The 19,001-nt window shown below is 40.8% G+C and overlaps 1 protein-coding gene across 24 annotated transcripts in view; it reads right to left on the bottom strand.

Moving 5' to 3' along the window:
- Positions 1-4,167: 4,167 nt before the first annotated feature.
- The window catches only part of EPB41L3 (erythrocyte membrane protein band 4.1 like 3), a 235,109-nt gene continuing 220,275 nt past the window's right edge, over positions 4,168-19,001 (bottom strand). For 5 of the 24 annotated variants that reach the window (XM_027575715.2, XM_027575701.2, XM_027575700.2 and 2 more), the window contains exons 14-24: positions 18,269-18,304; positions 18,016-18,081; positions 17,349-17,540; positions 12,793-12,867; positions 9,984-10,106; positions 8,926-9,309; positions 7,996-8,127; positions 7,420-7,518; positions 6,905-6,985; positions 6,514-6,630; positions 4,168-5,296 (exon numbers count right to left, since the gene is read on the bottom strand). In XM_027575715.2, coding sequence (XP_027431516.2) covers positions 6,520-6,630; positions 6,905-6,985; positions 7,420-7,518; positions 7,996-8,127; positions 8,926-9,309; positions 9,984-10,106; positions 12,793-12,867; positions 17,349-17,540; positions 18,016-18,081; positions 18,269-18,304 — 1,299 coding nt within the window. In that variant the 3' untranslated portion in view covers positions 4,168-5,296; positions 6,514-6,519. The remainder of the gene's footprint in view (positions 5,297-6,513; positions 6,631-6,904; positions 6,986-7,419; positions 7,519-7,995; positions 8,128-8,925; positions 9,310-9,983; positions 10,107-12,792; positions 12,868-17,348; positions 17,541-18,015; positions 18,082-18,268; positions 18,305-19,001) is intronic. The other 19 variants (XM_027575708.2, XM_027575702.2, XM_027575710.2 and 16 more) reach the window with 13 other exon arrangements.

Below are 19,001 nucleotides of genomic sequence, written 5' to 3'. Positions count from 1 at the left end.
TACCCTTCTTCAGAGTTAATCAGCTCTGATAAACTATTTGTCAAAATGAAATGTCATTTTTGAGAATACAATTGTACATGCACCAATGGCCTGCCACAAAGTGTAGTTTTTTTTTAAAAATGGAAAAATCCAATTTCACTTAATGAATAAATGCTCATTAAAACATTAGACCACCTCTATGGCAATCCAAGGCAGACACTTCTGACCACAGGTTAACTTACTGTAGCGAGGAAGATAAAAAAGCATTTAATGGAAGGTACATATAACCCTCATGTATAATTCAGAAGCAATTTTGGATCCATGTGCCAGAGTCTATGTTAATTTTTAAAAAATTGCTGGGGTCGATATTAATAGCATAATAGCTGTGCTAGAAAGAAGTCAGCAGAATTGAAATGGAGTATAGTAAATAACGGTAAAAAAAAACGGGGGGGCTGAATTATCCTACAAGGTGTGTGATCTAATTCACTGTGCCCAAGCAGAAGGGACATGGTGGCTCTGTGAAATTTGAAAGGAATATAAAGAACGGGATGGAAGAATCTTCTGGGAGAGTGAAACTGCACAAAATCTCCACCTTGTTAGCATTGCCCTCAGCTCTCTTGCTGGGGCAGTGCACGTGTCACCATCAGCAGAAGTCCGTCCATCAGTCTCAATGCTAAAGGAGGAAGGTGCCCACACAAGCTGAGGACTCACCACCTAGGCTGAGCTCCATTGGAAAGCAGGAAGCGTTCTACCTAAAGGAAGGCTATTATCTGGACCTAAGAATTCACTCTATGACTCCAGAGAAACTATCCTATGGATGGTTCTAAGCTTGGCAACTCTGTAACTGATGTCTCTTCAGATCCCGGGTGATCAGCAAGAAAACGCTGGTTACCAATGGCTGCACCATATTGCTTTTAGGCTTGCAAGTTGTTTTTCTGCTCATTTGAGAGAAGCATAGATTCTTGTTTTCTTACAACCTGAATCTTAGAGCAAATTGAGAAGGAAGTGTTTCTTTTCTGGGGGGCAAATAGCTAACTAAGTGGAATTCTTCAGTTTCTGAAAGTGTAATCTCCAGGGTCTTTTTCCCACCTAATGCAATGCTGCATTTTTCTGTATTAGTAGTAATGGCTAAAAAATATTCTGAGATTACCTGAGAGCTTAGCAATGAGCATAACCCAATTTCATACATCAGTGGAATCTCTCTTTAAAACTATTGAGTTAGGGAATGTTAGTGATTAATAATCTCCAAATCTAAATTTTAAATATGTTGGTGCTGTCAAAAGAACCCCGTGACTTGCTTCTAATCAACAGAATATGGCAAAAGTAATGGGAAGCCACTCCTTTGAGTATGTTATAGAAGATTGTCTGGCTAGCAGATACACTCTAGAGTCTCCCCCTTCACTGCTGGTTTTGAAAAAGCAAGCTTCCAAGGCTCCCACAACCACAAGAAAATGACTTCTGCAAACAACTATAGAGAGTTTGGAAGTGGATCCTTCCCCAGTCGAGCTAGCAGATGAGACCCCAGTCCTGGCTGACACCTTGACTGTAGCTTTTCAGAGGAGCCAGGAGAACCATGCCCAGACTCCTGACCTACACAGAGATAATAAATGCTTGTTGATTTAAGCTGCTAATTGTGTGGAATTTGTTATGCAGCAATAAAAGCAGATACTGATTTTGGTACTAGATGTGGGGCATTGCTGTCATAAGTAACCAAGTATGTGGGAGTGGTTTTGGGACCCCCATATAACAGCGGGTGCGGGCTGGAAAAATTAGGAGCATAATAGAAGGAAAGAAAGCTGAAAATGTGTAACTTCTCTGATAATGTAATTTTATAAAAATGAATAAGCACTTATTGCCAGGGACAGAGAAACATCAAAACATTAGCTCATGTTTCACTAAACATGAAAACTTTAGCTTTGGTTTAAAACCGTGAACACGGACAGCATGGTAACTATAGTTAACACTGTATTGAGTATTTGAAAGTTGCTAAAACAGTAAACCTTAAAAGTTCTCATCACAAGGAAAAAAATCTGTCACTATGTATGGTGATGGATGTTAACGAGACTTATTGTGGTGACCATTTCATAATATATGCAAATATTGAATTATGTTGTACATCTGAAACTAACATGTTATATGTCAATTATACTTACATATTTAAAAAATTAAAACAACAAACATGGGGACAACTTGATGGATATAAACTAAGCAGATTGGGTACAGTCATCTTTGGGAGGCTACTGGCCATTTTCATATCAAAAAAGTGTTAATTTTTCTCAAAATTTAAGAAAAAATTTAAAGTATAATTAACAGTGTTATATTAGTTTCAGGTGTACAATATAGTGATTCCACAATTCTATACACTACTCAGTGCTCATCATGGTAAGTGTAGTCTTCATCCCCTTCACCTATTTCACCCACTCCCCCCCCCGCCCCCGCCACCTCTCTGGCAACTCTCTGCATTCTATTTTTTGGTTTGTCTCTTTTTTTCTTTGTTAATTTCTTTTGTTTCTTAAATTCCAAACATTTGTGAGATCATATGGTATTTTTCTGACTTACTTCATTTAGCATTCTACCCTCTAGCTCCATCCATTTTGTTGCAAATGGCAAGATTTCATTCCTTTTTATGGCTGAGTAATATTTCCTCTCTCTCCCTCTCTCTCTAATATTCCATTATATACAATTCCAAATCATTCCATTATATATAAATATATATATATACCATGTCATTATCCATTCATCTATTGATGGATACTTGGGCTCCTTCCATAATTTGGCTATTATAAATAATCCTGCAATAATCATAGGGGTGCATATACACTTTTAAATTAGTGTTTCATATTCTTTGGGTAAATATCCAGTAGTGTGATTACTGAGTCATAGGGTAGTTCTATTTTTAATTTTTTTTTGAGGGACCTCCATACTGTTTTCCACAGTGGCTGCACCAGTTTGCATGCCCACCAAGTGCATGAGGGCTCCTTTTTCTCCACATTCTCGCCAACACCTGTTGTTTCTTGTGTCGTATTAGCCATTATAACAGGTGTGAGGTAATATCTCATTATAGTTTTGATTTGCATTTCCCTAATGATGAGTGATGCTGAGCATCTTTTCATGTGTCTGTTGGCCATTTGTAGGTCTTTGCAGAAATGCCTCTTCATGTCTTCTGCCCCTTTTAAAATTGGATTATTTGGGGTTTTCTTGGTGTTGATTTGTATAATTTCTTTATATATTTCAAATACTAGTCCTTTATCAGATATGTCATTTGTAAGTATCTTCTCCCATTCAGTAGGTTGTCTTTTAGTTTTGCTGGTTGTTTCCTTCGCTGTGCAGAAGCTTTTTATTTTGATGTAGTCCTAATAGTTTATTTTTGCTTTTGTTTCCCTTGCCTCAGGAGAACAGATCTAGAAAAATGTTGCTACAGCCGATGTCAGAGAGATTCCTGCCCATGCTCTCTTTTGGATTTTTATAGTTCAGGTCTCACATTTAGGTCTTTAGTCCATTTTGAGTTCATTTTTGCGTATGGTCTCAACACATTTTCTGATCAGCTTCAAACACAAAATGATGCTTCAGTACCTAAAATGAATACCCAGTACTGACAGTAAGAGCAACAGATAACTTCTTCACAGAAGAATGTATGTGGGTCAAATCTAATAATTCTTTGGAAAAAAATTAAAATTAGTTTAAAAAAAATCAGCAAGCTCAGTGTGACACAGTAGTATAGGCCAGCAAGTGCAGTTAGGTGTTAGATTGCCTGGCCTGAAGGAGTTTGATGTGAATGAGCTGTGGGAACACACTGCACGGGCCCTTCTAGAATGCTGCGGCTAATCTGTTCCACTATGGAGCTGACATGTGTGAGAGAGGTGTCTCTCCAGTAGATTAAAAGCAGCCAGAAACACTGGGTTTATTGGCAAACCTCCTTTCTTATAAAAAAACTAACTTAGAAGATGAGACTCTGTGGTAACTAGTTTTACTTTTTAAGGCCTTCCTAGGCAACCAAACATTTATGTGTATGTATTCTGTTTCCTGTCTCCCATACCTTGAAGGGTCCATACACTGTGTCACCATAGGCACATTTTGTCCTGTAAAAAGACAAGCTCTATACAGTGCAGAGGAATGAGGGCTCTGATGTCATGCGCATGCTACTAAACACAGACAATACTGAAATTATTACACATGGAGAATCAGAGCTTTAAATGCATTTACCATTTTTATTTTGCTATGCAGAAACATACATTCACCATGGGCTGTGTGATGCAGTTGACAGTGTAATGGAGAATATATCTTTTTGAAGGCTATTTATAACTAAACACTAAATAGTTTAATTACAGTGGAAATTCTGTACAATTTAAGGCTTGGCTCTGAACTAGATTGTAAATATGGACCAGATTTGGAAATAAAACACTTTTTTCTTTTTCCAGTAAAAGAAGTAAAGTCCAACTTAAAAACACAAGGAAGAAGAAACGAAGAGAGAAAACAAAGCAACAGAAGCCCAACAGCTTTTTCTGGAGTGAAATTCCATAATATCGTAAACTAACAAAAACAGGTTTTCTTCCCCCAAATAATGACAATTTACATATTTAGGACTTGTTAGGGAAATCTTGGAAGCTTTCCAGGTTGGACGCAGACCAAAGTAAACAAGGAAGAAATCACATTAATATGCTAAAATCAGTACTACCTTATAACGAATCAAATTAGATACACAAAGCAGGATTGTAAGCATTAAATATTTCCAGAGGATTGAGAGTCGTTGCTGTGTATGGGTGAGAATAATAAAACCAGGTGAAACAAGTACGAGATTCAAGTTGTTTACTGAATAAACTCGGTTATTGGCACATCTAATCTGGGATAAACCTGACACATCGGACCTAGACAGCTTCTAGCATTTTAGGGTAATCTTCATTTGTCTGTAAACAAAAGATCTGTCACCTAAGAAATTGCGATTTTGTTTAGACTTTAATAATAAACTATGAAAGGCATGAATTGTTTATGTGTTACATGAGATCACGGTTTATATTGTTGGTTATGAACGTGCAGGTATAGCTGAAAACTTAGACACTTGGTGGAAATTAAAAAATGCTACTCTTTTGTAATTTTATCGTTGCTTCATGCAATATCAGTTTTGTGATGCTGATTCGGATTGCTTTATTATGGGAAGATCTCTCTGCCAGTGTCTTTATTAATGGTCAAGGTCAGTTCTTCTGGGTTGAATTTTCCATGGGCAGATACAAGTCAGTTGGGTTAGAAGAGGGAACTCCATATAGGCTCTGGTTTTCCTAATGGTTTGCATGACTGGATTCATGTGCAGGCTAAGTTATTCCTGTAGGAAAGAGATTTGATCAGTTACTCCTTGGAAAACACCCGAGAGTCTTCCACAGATTAAGGCCACACACACACACACAAAATCATCTTGCAGGTTATTACATGCACTTTTTGACAACATACTGTAAAATTCCTGCGTAAGTCACTGATATGCGTTCTCTTACGTAACTACAACATGACCCAAGCGGCTGAAGCTCACTGGAGAACCCTTTTTCTGCTTTCTGTCTTCCGAATAACATGATTAATTTGAACATAATGAGTGACCTTTTTCTTTTTCTGTAAGGGAGGCCGCTATTCAACGTATAGTCTCTAAACCAACATTAGAGAACTTCCTTATTTCATTTATACATGTAAAGCGTTTAAGAGACTTTTGTCACATAACCAAGTGTGCAAGTAGCTTGACAGTTGCATTCAGCATTCAAAGCCCTCTGGGGATGCTCTGGGCCCATGAGTTCTTGCAAGGCAGGTGAGTGTGCATAGCAAGTCTGTGCACACACAGAAGATGCTATCTGCTCCCAATGCCAGCCAAACAGCCGTTGAAAAGACATGCACACACTTCCTAGAGAAAAGCAGGAATCCAAGGCTGCATTTTTGCCTCCTCCTGAGACATGATGCTATACTAAGAGAAAAAAAAAGTCCCAAAGAATACAGAAAATATAAGACATCCAAAATCAAAGTGAATGCCCAGGTTTCAAATTCAGAAACAAAGCAAAACGAGAGCATAAATAGAAGCATAACCAAACATAGTCGCAGAGAAAGCTACAACGAATGGGGTAATGTTGCCGTCCAAAGGAAAAAGGGGTACCTTTTATTTCCCTGGTACGTGGAACACACAGATTGTACCTTCCAGAACAAAGTGGCCTTCATTCTGATTAGGCCACATGGCAAGTGAAATCAAATCGGACACTTCGAATTTGGATAACGAAGAGCACAGGGCACAAATGAAAAAGAAACACCAGCGAGACCATGCAAGCAAAGAATGCTTCTTTCTTGATCCTCTACCTGGCAGAACATGTAAAAAAAGTCCACAGTATGGAACCCCCAAATCTGAAACAAACCAGCACCCACAAACCAATTCTGCACCCCCTTGGTGAGCAGCCCTGCCAATGCCAGTGAGAGAAGAAAGGAGGAAGAGACAGGGGAAGGACAGAGGGAAGTGGCCCCATGCTACATGCCAGCCAAGGCCAAGCCTAGAGAATCAGCGTCACCTCTTACCTGGGGTCAATCCTCTCCATCTTCTGGTGTGATCTCTGTCTCTTTATGGACCACTACTTTGGTCACTGACATGTCAGGGTGCTGCTCTTTGGCCTCTTTAATTGCCTGAGCCAGCGCCTATCCCCAGGAAATCACAGAAGGGCAAAGACAAAAAGGAGGTAGAACATGCCATGATCAGTAGCAAGGTGGAGACTTACAAGCTAGATCTATACACGCAATTTACAAATGAGGTACAATGATTGCAAAAGGAATCAGACATTGCATATTGAAAAGTTACTTCAGAAAACTGTTTAGACTGCATGACGGACTAGAAGAACAACACTGGGAAGAGTGGGGCGGACCAGTGTCCCTGTTTCTCCACCAAGGTACTGACCATTCTCACGCACACTACCTGGTCATGGTCAATGTCGGCATCTCCCGTGATGACTATCCGCTTTTCAATTCTTGTCTCTGAAATGCCTCCTTTCACAGTCTGCAAGGGACAGACAAACATTACAAAGTTACCCACCTGGAAGAACGATCATGGTTCAGTGGGGGAAATAGCCGGAAATGCTAACAGAGTTTTAACTAACAGCATTCATGAAGAGTTGAAACAATTCTTTGGCAATTACTTAAAATCGTCAATTTCAGAAGTGAAACTAAAATGGAGTCCTTTGGGTGTGGCTGGCCAGTGTTTCTGGAACACCGACCATATGCTAAGGACTAGAGTTCGTGTTAAGCAAGGGATTTCAGAATGCACATTCCTAAACAGAAATGAGCACATAAGGGCAAATGCCCCATAGACAGAGTGGGCGTGAGATGCAGCTGTCTGGGCATCCTGGCAGTCACGTAACTCTGCCTGTGCAGCCCAACTGGGAAGAAGTTCCGTGTAAGTGCCTTCCTTTTATCTGTCCTCACTCCACTTACTTTGGTGATGTGGGTGGTGGTCGTGGTACTGGTGGTTTCAGATGTGATCGTCTGTGCACTCATTAGCACGCCTGGCTCCAAATCCGCACCAGCATCAACCTACAGAAGCAAAGGGACAGACACCACACTCAAATACTTATGTTAGGTCAGGGCATCACAATGACTCAGTCATCTCCCACAATCACTGTGTTGTCCAGTCGGCATACGGGAGCAGCGGCCCTCCGGACAAACTCACCCGAACATGGCCAGAGGTAACCACCATTAAAAAACTGGGACTTGAGAAATGTCAGTAGGGTCTGCTTGAGCTAATATTTTTCCTTATCTATGGCTAGAGAAATAGGTTCCTGAGCCTTGTTCTACATTTTGAGATATATGAAGACCTGTTTAAGTCACCTGATGTTTCTGGATCAGTAATAAAGTTTTAATTAATACCATTATCACTCTTGATATACACAGTTTAGCTGCTGTGTCCTCTGAGTCTCATGAATTAAATGTCATCTAGTTATACTAGAATGCAGTAAGCCACTAAAGGGGCAAAACAAAGTGCCAGGGCTCTGGCCTTCACAGACTTCTTACCTGTGATGATTCATATGTGATGGTTTTTGTTTCCGTGTGAACGACCGGTACTTCCTTGGTAGAAATTTCTAGCTTTACTCCTCCTGGTGAAACACTACCAAAACTGCTGGTTTCTGTCTTCACAGTTGATGACTGTACCAACAGGAAGTAGGCAGAGCCTGCTATTATAGTTTGCACAAAGACATGATTTTGTACCCGTCCCCCCCCCCCCCGGTGGGTATGGATAAGCACAGGTTAGTATGAAATAAATGTTTATGTATAACATGGGGAGGGTAAATTGAGGAATGAGGCAGACACCAGGTCAGTCTTTCAGAATTCCATAGACTTTTTTTTTTTTTTTTAACATGGGATATTCCAGGTAAAGGAAAGCATTTGGAAAGAAATGTTTACTGAACTCTTTTTACACTCCCCTCCTCTACCACCTAAACTAATAAGTCAAAAATCAATTAGCCTTTTATTTAATAACTTCTTAGAAAGAAGGAACAAATACAAAGACATCAACTGTTCCCTACTCCATATACTTCAGGAATCTCAGTAAAAGAGATAAAGAAGAAAGTTCTGGCATTTGGTACCAAGGGAAGCATGGTTTTTGGTCCTTCTGGGGAAGTACACTTATCAAAAATAAATTTATCAAATTTTCTATATCTTGGCTGGCCATGCATTCCCCGGGCCAATAATTACAATGAAGGCAGGAACTGTTTCCTGGAACCACACGTTATTAATTATTAAATATGTTTGCATGTGACCCCAAAGATGGAGACCAGCATGGAGACCCTATTGCCATGCAAGAGGGAAATGAGAGGAGAAACAAACTGCACTTGGAGAAGGCAGAAAATTAAGCTTAGCTCCCCCCTTTAAGCTTAACTAAATTTCAGGGACTCACAGATCAGTTTTACATCAGTGCTGAAAGCAATGTCAACTACTAGTTACCTCAAAATGAGGTTTCTGTTCCCAAGTTTCAGAAACGTGGATTGTTGCACTCTGCTCCTCCACTGGCTCTTGGGGAGCAGTGGCCGTCTCTTCCTGTTTGAGGACAGCTTTCTCGGCCACCTCCCCCTTCTCCTCCTTAGCTCCCTCCATCAGAGCAGAGCCCTCCTTCCCTTTCAAGCTAGAAGCATCAGCAGATGCTGCCTGGGCTCCAGCAGCCAAGTCATCTCCAGCCACATAAGAGGCATCCCCACTCGCATGCACATTCATCACATGTCGTTCCTCCACCAACACGGTTTCCTGCACAACCTTCTCGGTGCTAAGTGGCTGGGGGTGCTGGCTTGTTTCTGCCTCTACCTTGCTGGACACAGTCTTGGTTTCCATTTTCTGCATGGGAAAAGATTGTGGTGTCAGTGTGACTTTCCACAAACCAAAGGTGAAAACACAAAAGTCAAAACAAAAACAGCCACTCACCAGGGCACCTTAAAGCCAGTGTCAAGTGCTCATGACCAGAAATGCTTATAGAAAATATAAATTAGCTTGCATTCCTCCCACCAGGGTCTTGGATGAGTGCCCCCTGCCCTGACACACTTCCCCCCCGCCCCTCCCCCCCCCCCCCCCCCCCCCCCCCCCCCCCGCCAAGCCTGTGTTGCTATGTTGGGATAGCCACAGATGAAACAGGATGCGGATAAAACGCAATGAAAACAAAACAAAATGAAAGCACTGTAGCGTGTTCCCATTGGTTCTGGCAGCTTTCTGAGACCTAACAGGTGACATAAAATGCTTAAAAAAATTAAATGCTATGAAACTTTTTCAACACGACTGCTGAAATCTGAATTTTGAATATCTGAAGTATGCTCTAGTGATGCAACTAAAGGCACATGACAGCTATGCCAAGCAGGCACAAAGGAAAACCACCGAAGATACCTCTGAGGTGTTTAAGGCAAAGCCACTTGAGCAAAACACACACACACTCACTCACACATACGTGCACACACCAAAAAGGCTAAGAAAGGCAAATAGGCAGCGTCAAGAACACCAAAGAGGAAGCAATTGGCCACCTGAACCCAGCTTTGAGAAGTAGAAGTAACCCCTCCTATGAATTCTGTTGGTTTTCTTGCAGACTCTAATAAACTGAAGATTTCAGAGCCATCCATGAGCTTTTCAGCAGAAGACTGTTTAGTCTGAGTGAACAAAGAAACGGACAGTCAAGCACAGAGACAGGAACATAGGTGGGCACATTCACATTCACAGCTGGTTAGACAAAACTGTAGGGGAGGAAGGAGGGAGGAGGGAGGAGGGAGGAGGGACTCTACCATACAGATTTTGAAAACGGAAAAGGATGGGAAACAAAATAGCAAATTGAGGCGACCATGAGCTCTGGTTTGGGAAAGCAGAGAGTTATTAGGATACGGGCGGTGCTGGTTTAAGCAGACCATTCTCCCTTCATTGCAAGCCCCAGGAGCACTACCAACCACATCTCGGGATCAGGGAGCTGGAAATAAAACGGAAAGTGTTTTAACGCTTACACGGTATTGATCTAACCATGAAAAAAAGTAAAAAGCTTGGGTCGGCTGCTCTCAACATAAAGCCAAACAGCAAGAGGAACAGAAAAGTTGAGGGTGGAAGGGCACTGCCTCAAAAAAATGTCATGCTAGAATCTGAAACGGTGGCCCAAATGAAAGGCACTGGTTACCACAACTTGGGACATGGCCGACTCGGTAACGTAACGAGCAGTGGCCACGGTGACGGCCGGTTCCTGGGAGTATCTCCACTCGGACAGGCTCTTTCGCCTGGGACCAAAGAGTCCCACTCTCAGGACCTCGACTTCGGGTGGCGGCTCCGTCCTGCTGAGGCGTGTGCTGTCCAGCCCCGCGTGGGGCCCCGTGTCCCGGCCCGGCTGTGGGGCTTTCTGCAGCTCTTCTTCCTCGGGGCTCGGACGCCGGGACTCGGCTTCCTTGATGGGAGCCAGGGATTCGGACAATTTCCGTTTGGGGGTGTGGACCTCGGGTCCTCTTTTCGATTTCTCGTCAGGGCCGGCATCCAGGACCTCGTAATCGGCCATGCCTGGAATGATCTTCACAGACTCTGACAACCCTCTGTCTGTTTTTGGAAAGGCTTCCGGACTGCAGGGCTGCACCCCCTTCTCCCCCTCCTTGGCTTTTCCAGTCATGGTAACGATCTTCCCCGATACAGTGTCATAGGATTTTCCTAGAGTGTATAGTTTCTGTTTGCTCTCTCCTCTCAACTGCATTTCCTGGGCCAAGTCATCGAAGCTCTGCATTTCAAGGGCACCGGATCTTAACAGATCGGCAGGGATGTCACCACTTCTACTGCTCACGGTCACCACCTTGTAAGTCACAATCTTTTTCGAATCACCATCAACTACCTCAGTGGGTACTTTATCTACAATAACCCAATCCTCTGTGCCCTATATTTGAAATATAAAAGCTAAATTAGAAATTCTGATGTTCTCATTTCTAAAATAAGAATCCTTTAAGAAAACCAGGGCAAAAGCTACACTGCGATGTGACTGCACAGGGCTGGTGTTAATGTCTAAGGATTATGGTCACAAAGCTCTTCTTATCTGAAATTTACAAACTCTAGCCTTCAACTTGGAATACAGTCTGCACGTAGAATTGCAATTGCAGATTTCTTTAAGCAGGAACATACCTTGGTGGTAAGTGTTTGCAAGACTCTATTTGACCTTATGCTAACCGTCTGATCATTTTGTATTTCAAGAGTAAATGACATTACTGAAGTTGTTGTACGAGTCATTTAGCTTGTATGGGCACAAAAAGACCATTTTCCAGGACAACTAGAACACTGCACTTCACATCTGCTGTTTTCACAAAGAACTCGCCAGCATCCCATGAATTTCTGTGAATACCATTTCTCATGTTTGTAAATTCTACTTCCTCATATAGGAGGACTGAATCCACTACAGCACTTATTATTCAATAAACACTGAGCGTGCCCTACTCAAGACACTGCCAGGAAGTATCTCCTACAGCTGGGGCATTGTTGGAGCCTCTTATCAACAGCTCATGGTGGTCTGTACCGTGTTCCAATATGACTTACAAGCGAAGTTCATCATCTGAGTAGTTTCTTTGCCACTTTTCTTAGTACTTAGTTCCAATACAGCAGAAGAAATGAAAGTTAAGAGACTTGTATTTGAGAAGGCTACTAGGGATGAGACCAGGCAGTGGACTAGTCTAACAGATCAGGAAGGAAAGAAAAACCAAACCGGGGCAATTGAGCACCTTGATTTACATTTTAAACGACAGCGTTTTCTATTTGCATAGGAATCTAGAAATGTGTGTGCCTTATGAAGAAAAATTACAGATCGGTCTACATGCTGGTGCTGGATTAAAGCAAATGAACTGAAAAATAACCTCTAGGGTCGATGGGACAGTTTTCTGGAAAATGATTTGATGAGAGGTAACCACAGAGCCCGCAGAATCTCCTTCCTGCATTTTCTTTATCAGACTCGGCTAGTGGGAAGACCAATAAAAGTTCAGAACTTTCAAAATCAGTCAAGGTCATCTAAGTTAGTTATCACTCTATGGGTAGAGCGGACAGTGAAAAGTCCAATAATATTATTGGAAAGCATCATCATAATGCTTCCATGACCACACACAGCTATAGTCACTGAGAAGCAAGGGTGTAAGGTACTGATGGCTAACTGATAACCAAAATAGTAAGAAAATTCCCTTTCCCCTCCCCAGAATCTAAGCAAAAATGACATACCTACCTTAGTTTTAAGCGAGGTAGATTTAAAAAGGAAAATAAAAACTAAAGACATTTCAATGACACTGAAAGCTGAAGAGCAATTCCCTTCTGGGAAATTCCTTTATGTTTGTTTTTTACCTGAGACTCAAGGAATGGAGAGCTTCCTTGCTGCAAAAATATAACTTTTTCAGAAATTTCTCTTTCTTCTTTGGTCTGTTTGAATAAAGGGGGTTGGGTTGGAGAAGAGGAAGTAGACAGTTTCCAAAAAAAGGCAAGTTAGAAAGAGAGTTCTTTTACTGTGTTGTACATATAATAGTCATTCATCTCTTTCTGAAGAAGTGAATTATTGCTTATGAATTTGAAAAGTGGTCTGAAACCATCTCAAAGTTTCATGATCATGTCCCCAAAGTAACAGATTATTTTCTGAAGCTCCAGTGTTTGACTCACACGTTTTCCACTTCTATAAACACAAAACATGCAAGAGCCAAAGAAAGATCTCCTTGGCATTCACAGTGTCTAGGCCAGTCATGTGCAAAACTGTAGAAGTGAGGAGTAAAATAAAATGTGAAGATTAAAAAAAAAATTAAGTGAGGAAAGAAATCCTCACTCCTACATCTGACAAACTCTTGACTGCATTCCCCACTGACGTGCTGGCTTCATCCCGGGCAAGGAAATACACACGGGCCACCACCATCAGCTACTAGCTCAAGTAAACCCAGTCAGACCTAGATTGATTCCTTTATTATCCCACAGAAAACAAAGTATACTCAAAATTTATAGCTTTATTTGAACTTTCATAAGATGGTGAATAACTTTAAAAAGTCAATTTCAAAATATCTTTGTGAAAAATTAAGTACTTTAAGTCACACTTTAACATGTAACATTAAGAAAGGCTGAGGTAAATATGCCATGTTAGCAACTAGCTTCTTCCTTTTACCTACTTTCTAGTCCTTCCTTTAGTATTGAGTAGGAATAATTCAAGTGGCAATATACTAGCCACCGAGCCGATCTCTGTGCATAGCGTATAGATAGCTCCATGGAGTACTGACAGAAAGGGTGTTCAAGAAGAGTAATCTAAAAAATCATAACAGAAAGCCCAAAGTTTCTAAAAGGACAGAGTTTTTAAAATAAATCCTATTGTAAACAACATAATTTAATGAGATTTACTATTCCTATATGTGTACAAACCTATCAGTACTACTTTTAATAGTTTGCCTGTAAGAGTTTGTAAGGGTACATCTGGAATATTCTCCTGAAGGACCTGCTGGCAAATTTTGATAGCATCGTTTTCCTATGCCCCTTTTTCAATGAAGAACAAGTAAGATATTTCTGAAGGGGAAAAAAAAAAAAAAATCAGCCCTCTCCCTCCCCATTTTGGAGAAAGGTATTGGAAAAGACAAAATGTAACATGTATAATCATTAAATATGGATTTTTGTTTTGTTTGTTTTACTTTCAATTGTAGCCTCTTTTTCAGAGAGAAATAAGAAACAGGAAGGAAAGGTCAAAATTATAGGTACTTTTCAGAATACCACTGCCAGGCCTCTAATTATAATCAATGAGCTAAATATTATTCCTAAGATGAAAGCTTAAAAAAAATAATAGGAGAAAAACAGTGGTTTTTAGCATATCCTGTTATCTGACATCAACTAATTTCAAAATTGCCTTTGTCTATAATGAAAGTATCAACACAGTCTGCATTCTGAACTGTGTGTGTCTGCTGAGAGAAAAGGGTAACATAAGGGATAGGTCTCAAAATAAAATCCTATAGATGGTCAACCTCAATTCAGTTATTTCAGCTAAAGACACGTGAAAGGATGCTGATAAAGAAAGAAAAGCTGATAATCGAAATGTTCACTTTTATCACGGGTTAGAAGAGAGTCAGCTGTATACTCCAAACATTTTTAGTTACTTAGACATTCATCACTATATCATAATTGGGAGACGAGGCCCTTGTACTGGCATGCAAAATGTACAGAGGTACTACTCACTCTCAGGGGGCCAGGGATTTGTGCAGAGCCATGGCCCCTGTTCTCCCTGGGCCAGGGTGTTCTCAAACTGGGCTGTGCATTAGAATTGTGTGGAGATCTTTTAAAATAATAGTACTACGTGGGGGTGCAGCTCAGACGAATGAAATCAGTCTCTGATTTAATAGATCCTAGGCCCAGTATTTTTAAGACTTCCCATAGGTAATTTTAATATGTACCTAGAGTTGCATGCATCCCAAGGCCTGGATGGAAAGTCAGAGAAGTCAGATTTGGAGAATGAAGATAACTCTCCCTATCCACAAAGAGATGATCATAGTGAATGGTTTTTCTCCCCCCACCCAATTTGAGACCCATACAAAACCTGACTAGCAAGAGTAGAACTGGAGTAGAAAGCAGACGTATGCACAAAGAGAGTCGATCCCACTTATTCAAAGTAATTATGTTCAATAAAATCCCCATGAACAGTGAGTTAGTGAATACTGAACCATTGATTTTATGGGAAACACATGGTTAAGGCTCCTGTGAGTCTCTGGTCATGATACCTGTCATCAACTGTTCAATACATAACCTTGTTTTGTATGTGTTTTTGTTTAAAGACTCCTTATTTAATACGTATTATTGATCCGTTAACATTGAACTCACGTCCAACAGCACTCTAACTTATTCCTGAATGAGACTTCTTTAACACATATATTTTCCCAAAAGGCAAGTGACAGCCTTCTTGTGCTTAGGAACACTAGCTCGCACTTCAGGGCTATGTCTGGGGGTCATCTGAAGTGGCAAAATCACCCAGGGAAACACAAAAACATGGCACTAAATAGGCCTGAAGAGCACATTTATTAACAGTATGGGAACTGAAACAGGAAGGCAGGGCCCTGCCTTGTGCAACCAAAGTTGGGAACATGTGTGGTTGAGACGCAAAGTTGTCACCACTCTGTGTCTGTCTGCAGATGACTGGGAAAGTGCCATTAAGGCTGATTTTAGGGTTACAATGAATTCCAGTGAGTAGGCTAATGTGCAACTATGGAATCTGTGAATCGGGAGGATCACCCGTGCTAAGCTTACGTGCCATAAGACTACCACCTGCGTTGACAAACAGGCTGATATTGGCACTGCAGAAGCACTAATGGGTACTGCCTTTTGGTTGGGGTTTGGAAACTTTTAGTATTCAAGCGACCACAAGGGCATATAACTCTAGCATGGACTCAGTGTAGGAGCATCACCAAAGGCTGTCATGGGAAATATCTGTGGACAGAGACATACCCGGAGGCCTTCACGGACCATACATCTATGCCTCCTGTTTGGTGGGCCCTGTATATGGGCTTGTCTATGTTCCAAAGTGTGCAGTGCTTTGGGGCCTCCTTACTACTTATCTGCTATTAACTCAGTATTTGAAAGTTGAAACCACTGGCAATAAAATTCCCATCTTATAGTAAACATACACAATAGTCTTAGAATATAATCACCACTACTCACTATATATATACTCACTATATATTACTCAAGTCATCTGAATGAAACAGCTATGTAATGGTACAGGAATGCTTTGGCAACAGTACTTTTCATCTATTCTGCATAAAAGGGCCCTTTCCAAAGTAATTCAAATGGATTCATACCTTGTCACGTTTCAGCTGGGATTGGAATTATCATGAATATAGTGATTTGTGGTCACTTTTGATAAACAGCTTTCAAGGGAAGTTTAGAAAATGACCAAAATGAGTGTCATTATATTCTTCTTTTCACTGCAAGGACCTAAACATTGCATATAGACTACCACTTAAAGGGTTTTTCTCCCATAGAGGCCTAAGTTTTGATTTCTTTCTGTTCTATCTCAGCTTTCTGGACAAATATGTTACAACAAGAGTCTTGATAAGAAAGAAGTTAATCAGTATAATGCTAGAAAGATGCAGTTATTAAAAAACTACTTCTTTTCAAAGACAGATAAAGCAAGATGGTGTCTAGTAGCTGACAGTCAGATGAGCACCACTGATATTTGTGGGTCCCACAGTGGGAGCCCCGAAGTAGGGTCCGCTGAATCCTCACAGTCTGGCTCTACATTTAAAGAGAGCTTTCCAATATGGAACACTCTTACTTAAAAAGACATTCTGGCCTCTATGTTCTCTATTAAGAACCAAATAAAAGCTGATTATAAATCAGTTAAAATAATCAGTTATGTATATTTTTAAAAATCGGTTAAAATCAAATCAAAGACAAATTATACCAGCAAAAGCCTGGTGTAGTATTCCCAGAGTAAAACACGTCTTGAGATTCTGTCAACTTCAGATCAGTGTCGAGTCAAACATTAGACAATCTCCCTACGCCTCATCTTGCAACCGATGAGAAACACTCATGAGCTTTCAGGGCACTTCTTAATGCAGCAGAAAAAGCATTTTTCAGAAAAAGTGTCAGTTCATTAAGACAGTATCTCAATTTCTCCCAGCTGTGAAATCTAGGTTCGCAGTTAGAACAAACCAATTTGCATGCACTAGAGTTTCCCTGGGCCTCCTTGTTCATTCCTAAGCACCCTGGGATGTAACTACTCACTCCTCAGCCGCCACATCATTTTACTTTGCAGCTTTTCTTTGGAGCCCAGAGTAGGTCAGTTCCGTTTTTACACAGACAAGTGGCGAGACTGCCTACTCAGAAGCTTGCAAATAAGCACCACCAGTGAGCAGAAGACAATGACAACCCAAAGCCCAAATACCGACCTCTTCGGGGACGAGCGGCTCGATCATAGGCGCATCCTCCTGCCTGGTGGCTAGTCGCACTGGGGAGGTAGAAAGCCTCTTTTCCCATTCATTCGTGATGGCAGTGTCTGTGGAGGTTTCTAAAAAGGTTCTTTTCAGCTCACTAATATTGGTTTGATGTTTCATCAGGTCATCTTGAGTTTTATCTAGCTCCTATATTCAGAACATAAAGAATCCAGCAGTCAACATTTTACATTTGCCTTCCTATTTGTGTGTTTTTTTTTTTTTTTTTTTTAAAGTAACATCAATCTCATTAGTAGTCAAAATAAAAGAATTCTGATCAGGGCTCATAACACAACCACAAGCATTTTGGTGAAAATGTGACATTTCTAAGGAAAAGAGAAGAAAAAAAATCTAGTTCACGCAAGCATAAAAATCAAAAGAGTTCTTAAAGGCAAACTATAAAGAGTTAATTCACATGTAACCAGAAAAAAATGAAAATAAATACACACAGGAAAAAGGATCTATATCTAGGAGAGAGGGAGGAACCAGAGTAGGCTGAGAAGGTATCCCCACTTATTCACAGGTGAGAGCACACAGTTCATGCAACATTGTATGAGCCCACAGATATGCCACTAAAAGAGATGCCGACACACACAAACATGCACTGGTATATACCAATACCAACCTCTAACATAAGATTACTATGTTTGACATACACATTTTCACCCTTTATTCGCTTAATCAGACTATTCTGAAAAAAGTGGAGAAGAAAGGGAAAGGTAAGGGACACGGTAGTCACGGGAACAAACGCCATCCTCCACACTGCACCGACAACATGGGTAACCGCCTACAGAGCATGCTGGAAGACCGGAACACCGGGGACGCACAATGCTTATCACACACCGGGTTTTGCTTTTGCTTTATTTTTAATTTTCTACCTGTGCCTTGAGCTCTGCATCTTCCTCCTGGTCCGACTGCCAGCATCAAGAAAGAGTGGGAAATAAAGTCTTACCATGTAATTGACTCTATGACTGAAAAACTATGGTCTATAGAAACTTGCTAAAAGGGGGTACTGGTTTGCTCTTGTATATGGATGCTATTTCTTTCCTATATGCAAGCCCAACACTCTCACACGCAAATTACGATGTTTATTAAGACAGGAGTAAAAGATTCCTTGCTCGGTGGGTCTTTGACACTTTAACCCGGGGACTTCTGAGTGTGATGAGCACACACACATAAGTGGGAGGTGACAGCTAGGGGCTTGGTAGGCTGTCCTTAATGCACAGTAGAAATGGTTCAGGAAGTGTGGGGACCCACACTAAAACTAAAATTCACAAGAATGGTTAGGATTATCCAATAATGAGAGCTCCCTTGGAATGTATGAATCTTCATAATCCTATGAGGTTACAGCTATTATTATCCCCAACTTGTAGGCCAGAGAACCAAGGCTCAAAGAATTTAACAAAGAGGGTCCCACATTTAAGAATTTCTTGGAACCATGAATTTCTTGAACCCATATACGTAAAAATAAATGAACTTGGGAAGGGAGGAAGCGGATATGTTAAGAAAGTTAAAAAGAAAAAAAAAAGGAATCAACTACCATCAACATTACCAGCATTTCTTTGAAATGTCAACAGGATCATTGTTGAGTTTTTAAAAAATACAACAGAT

This window comes from Zalophus californianus, chromosome 14 (genome assembly GCF_009762305.2).
Source record: "Zalophus californianus isolate mZalCal1 chromosome 14, mZalCal1.pri.v2, whole genome shotgun sequence".
Taxonomy (NCBI): Eukaryota; Metazoa; Chordata; class Mammalia; order Carnivora; family Otariidae; genus Zalophus; species Zalophus californianus.
The sequence above is the reverse complement of the archived record's forward strand: the minus strand, read 5'-3'. Positions and strand labels throughout refer to the sequence as shown.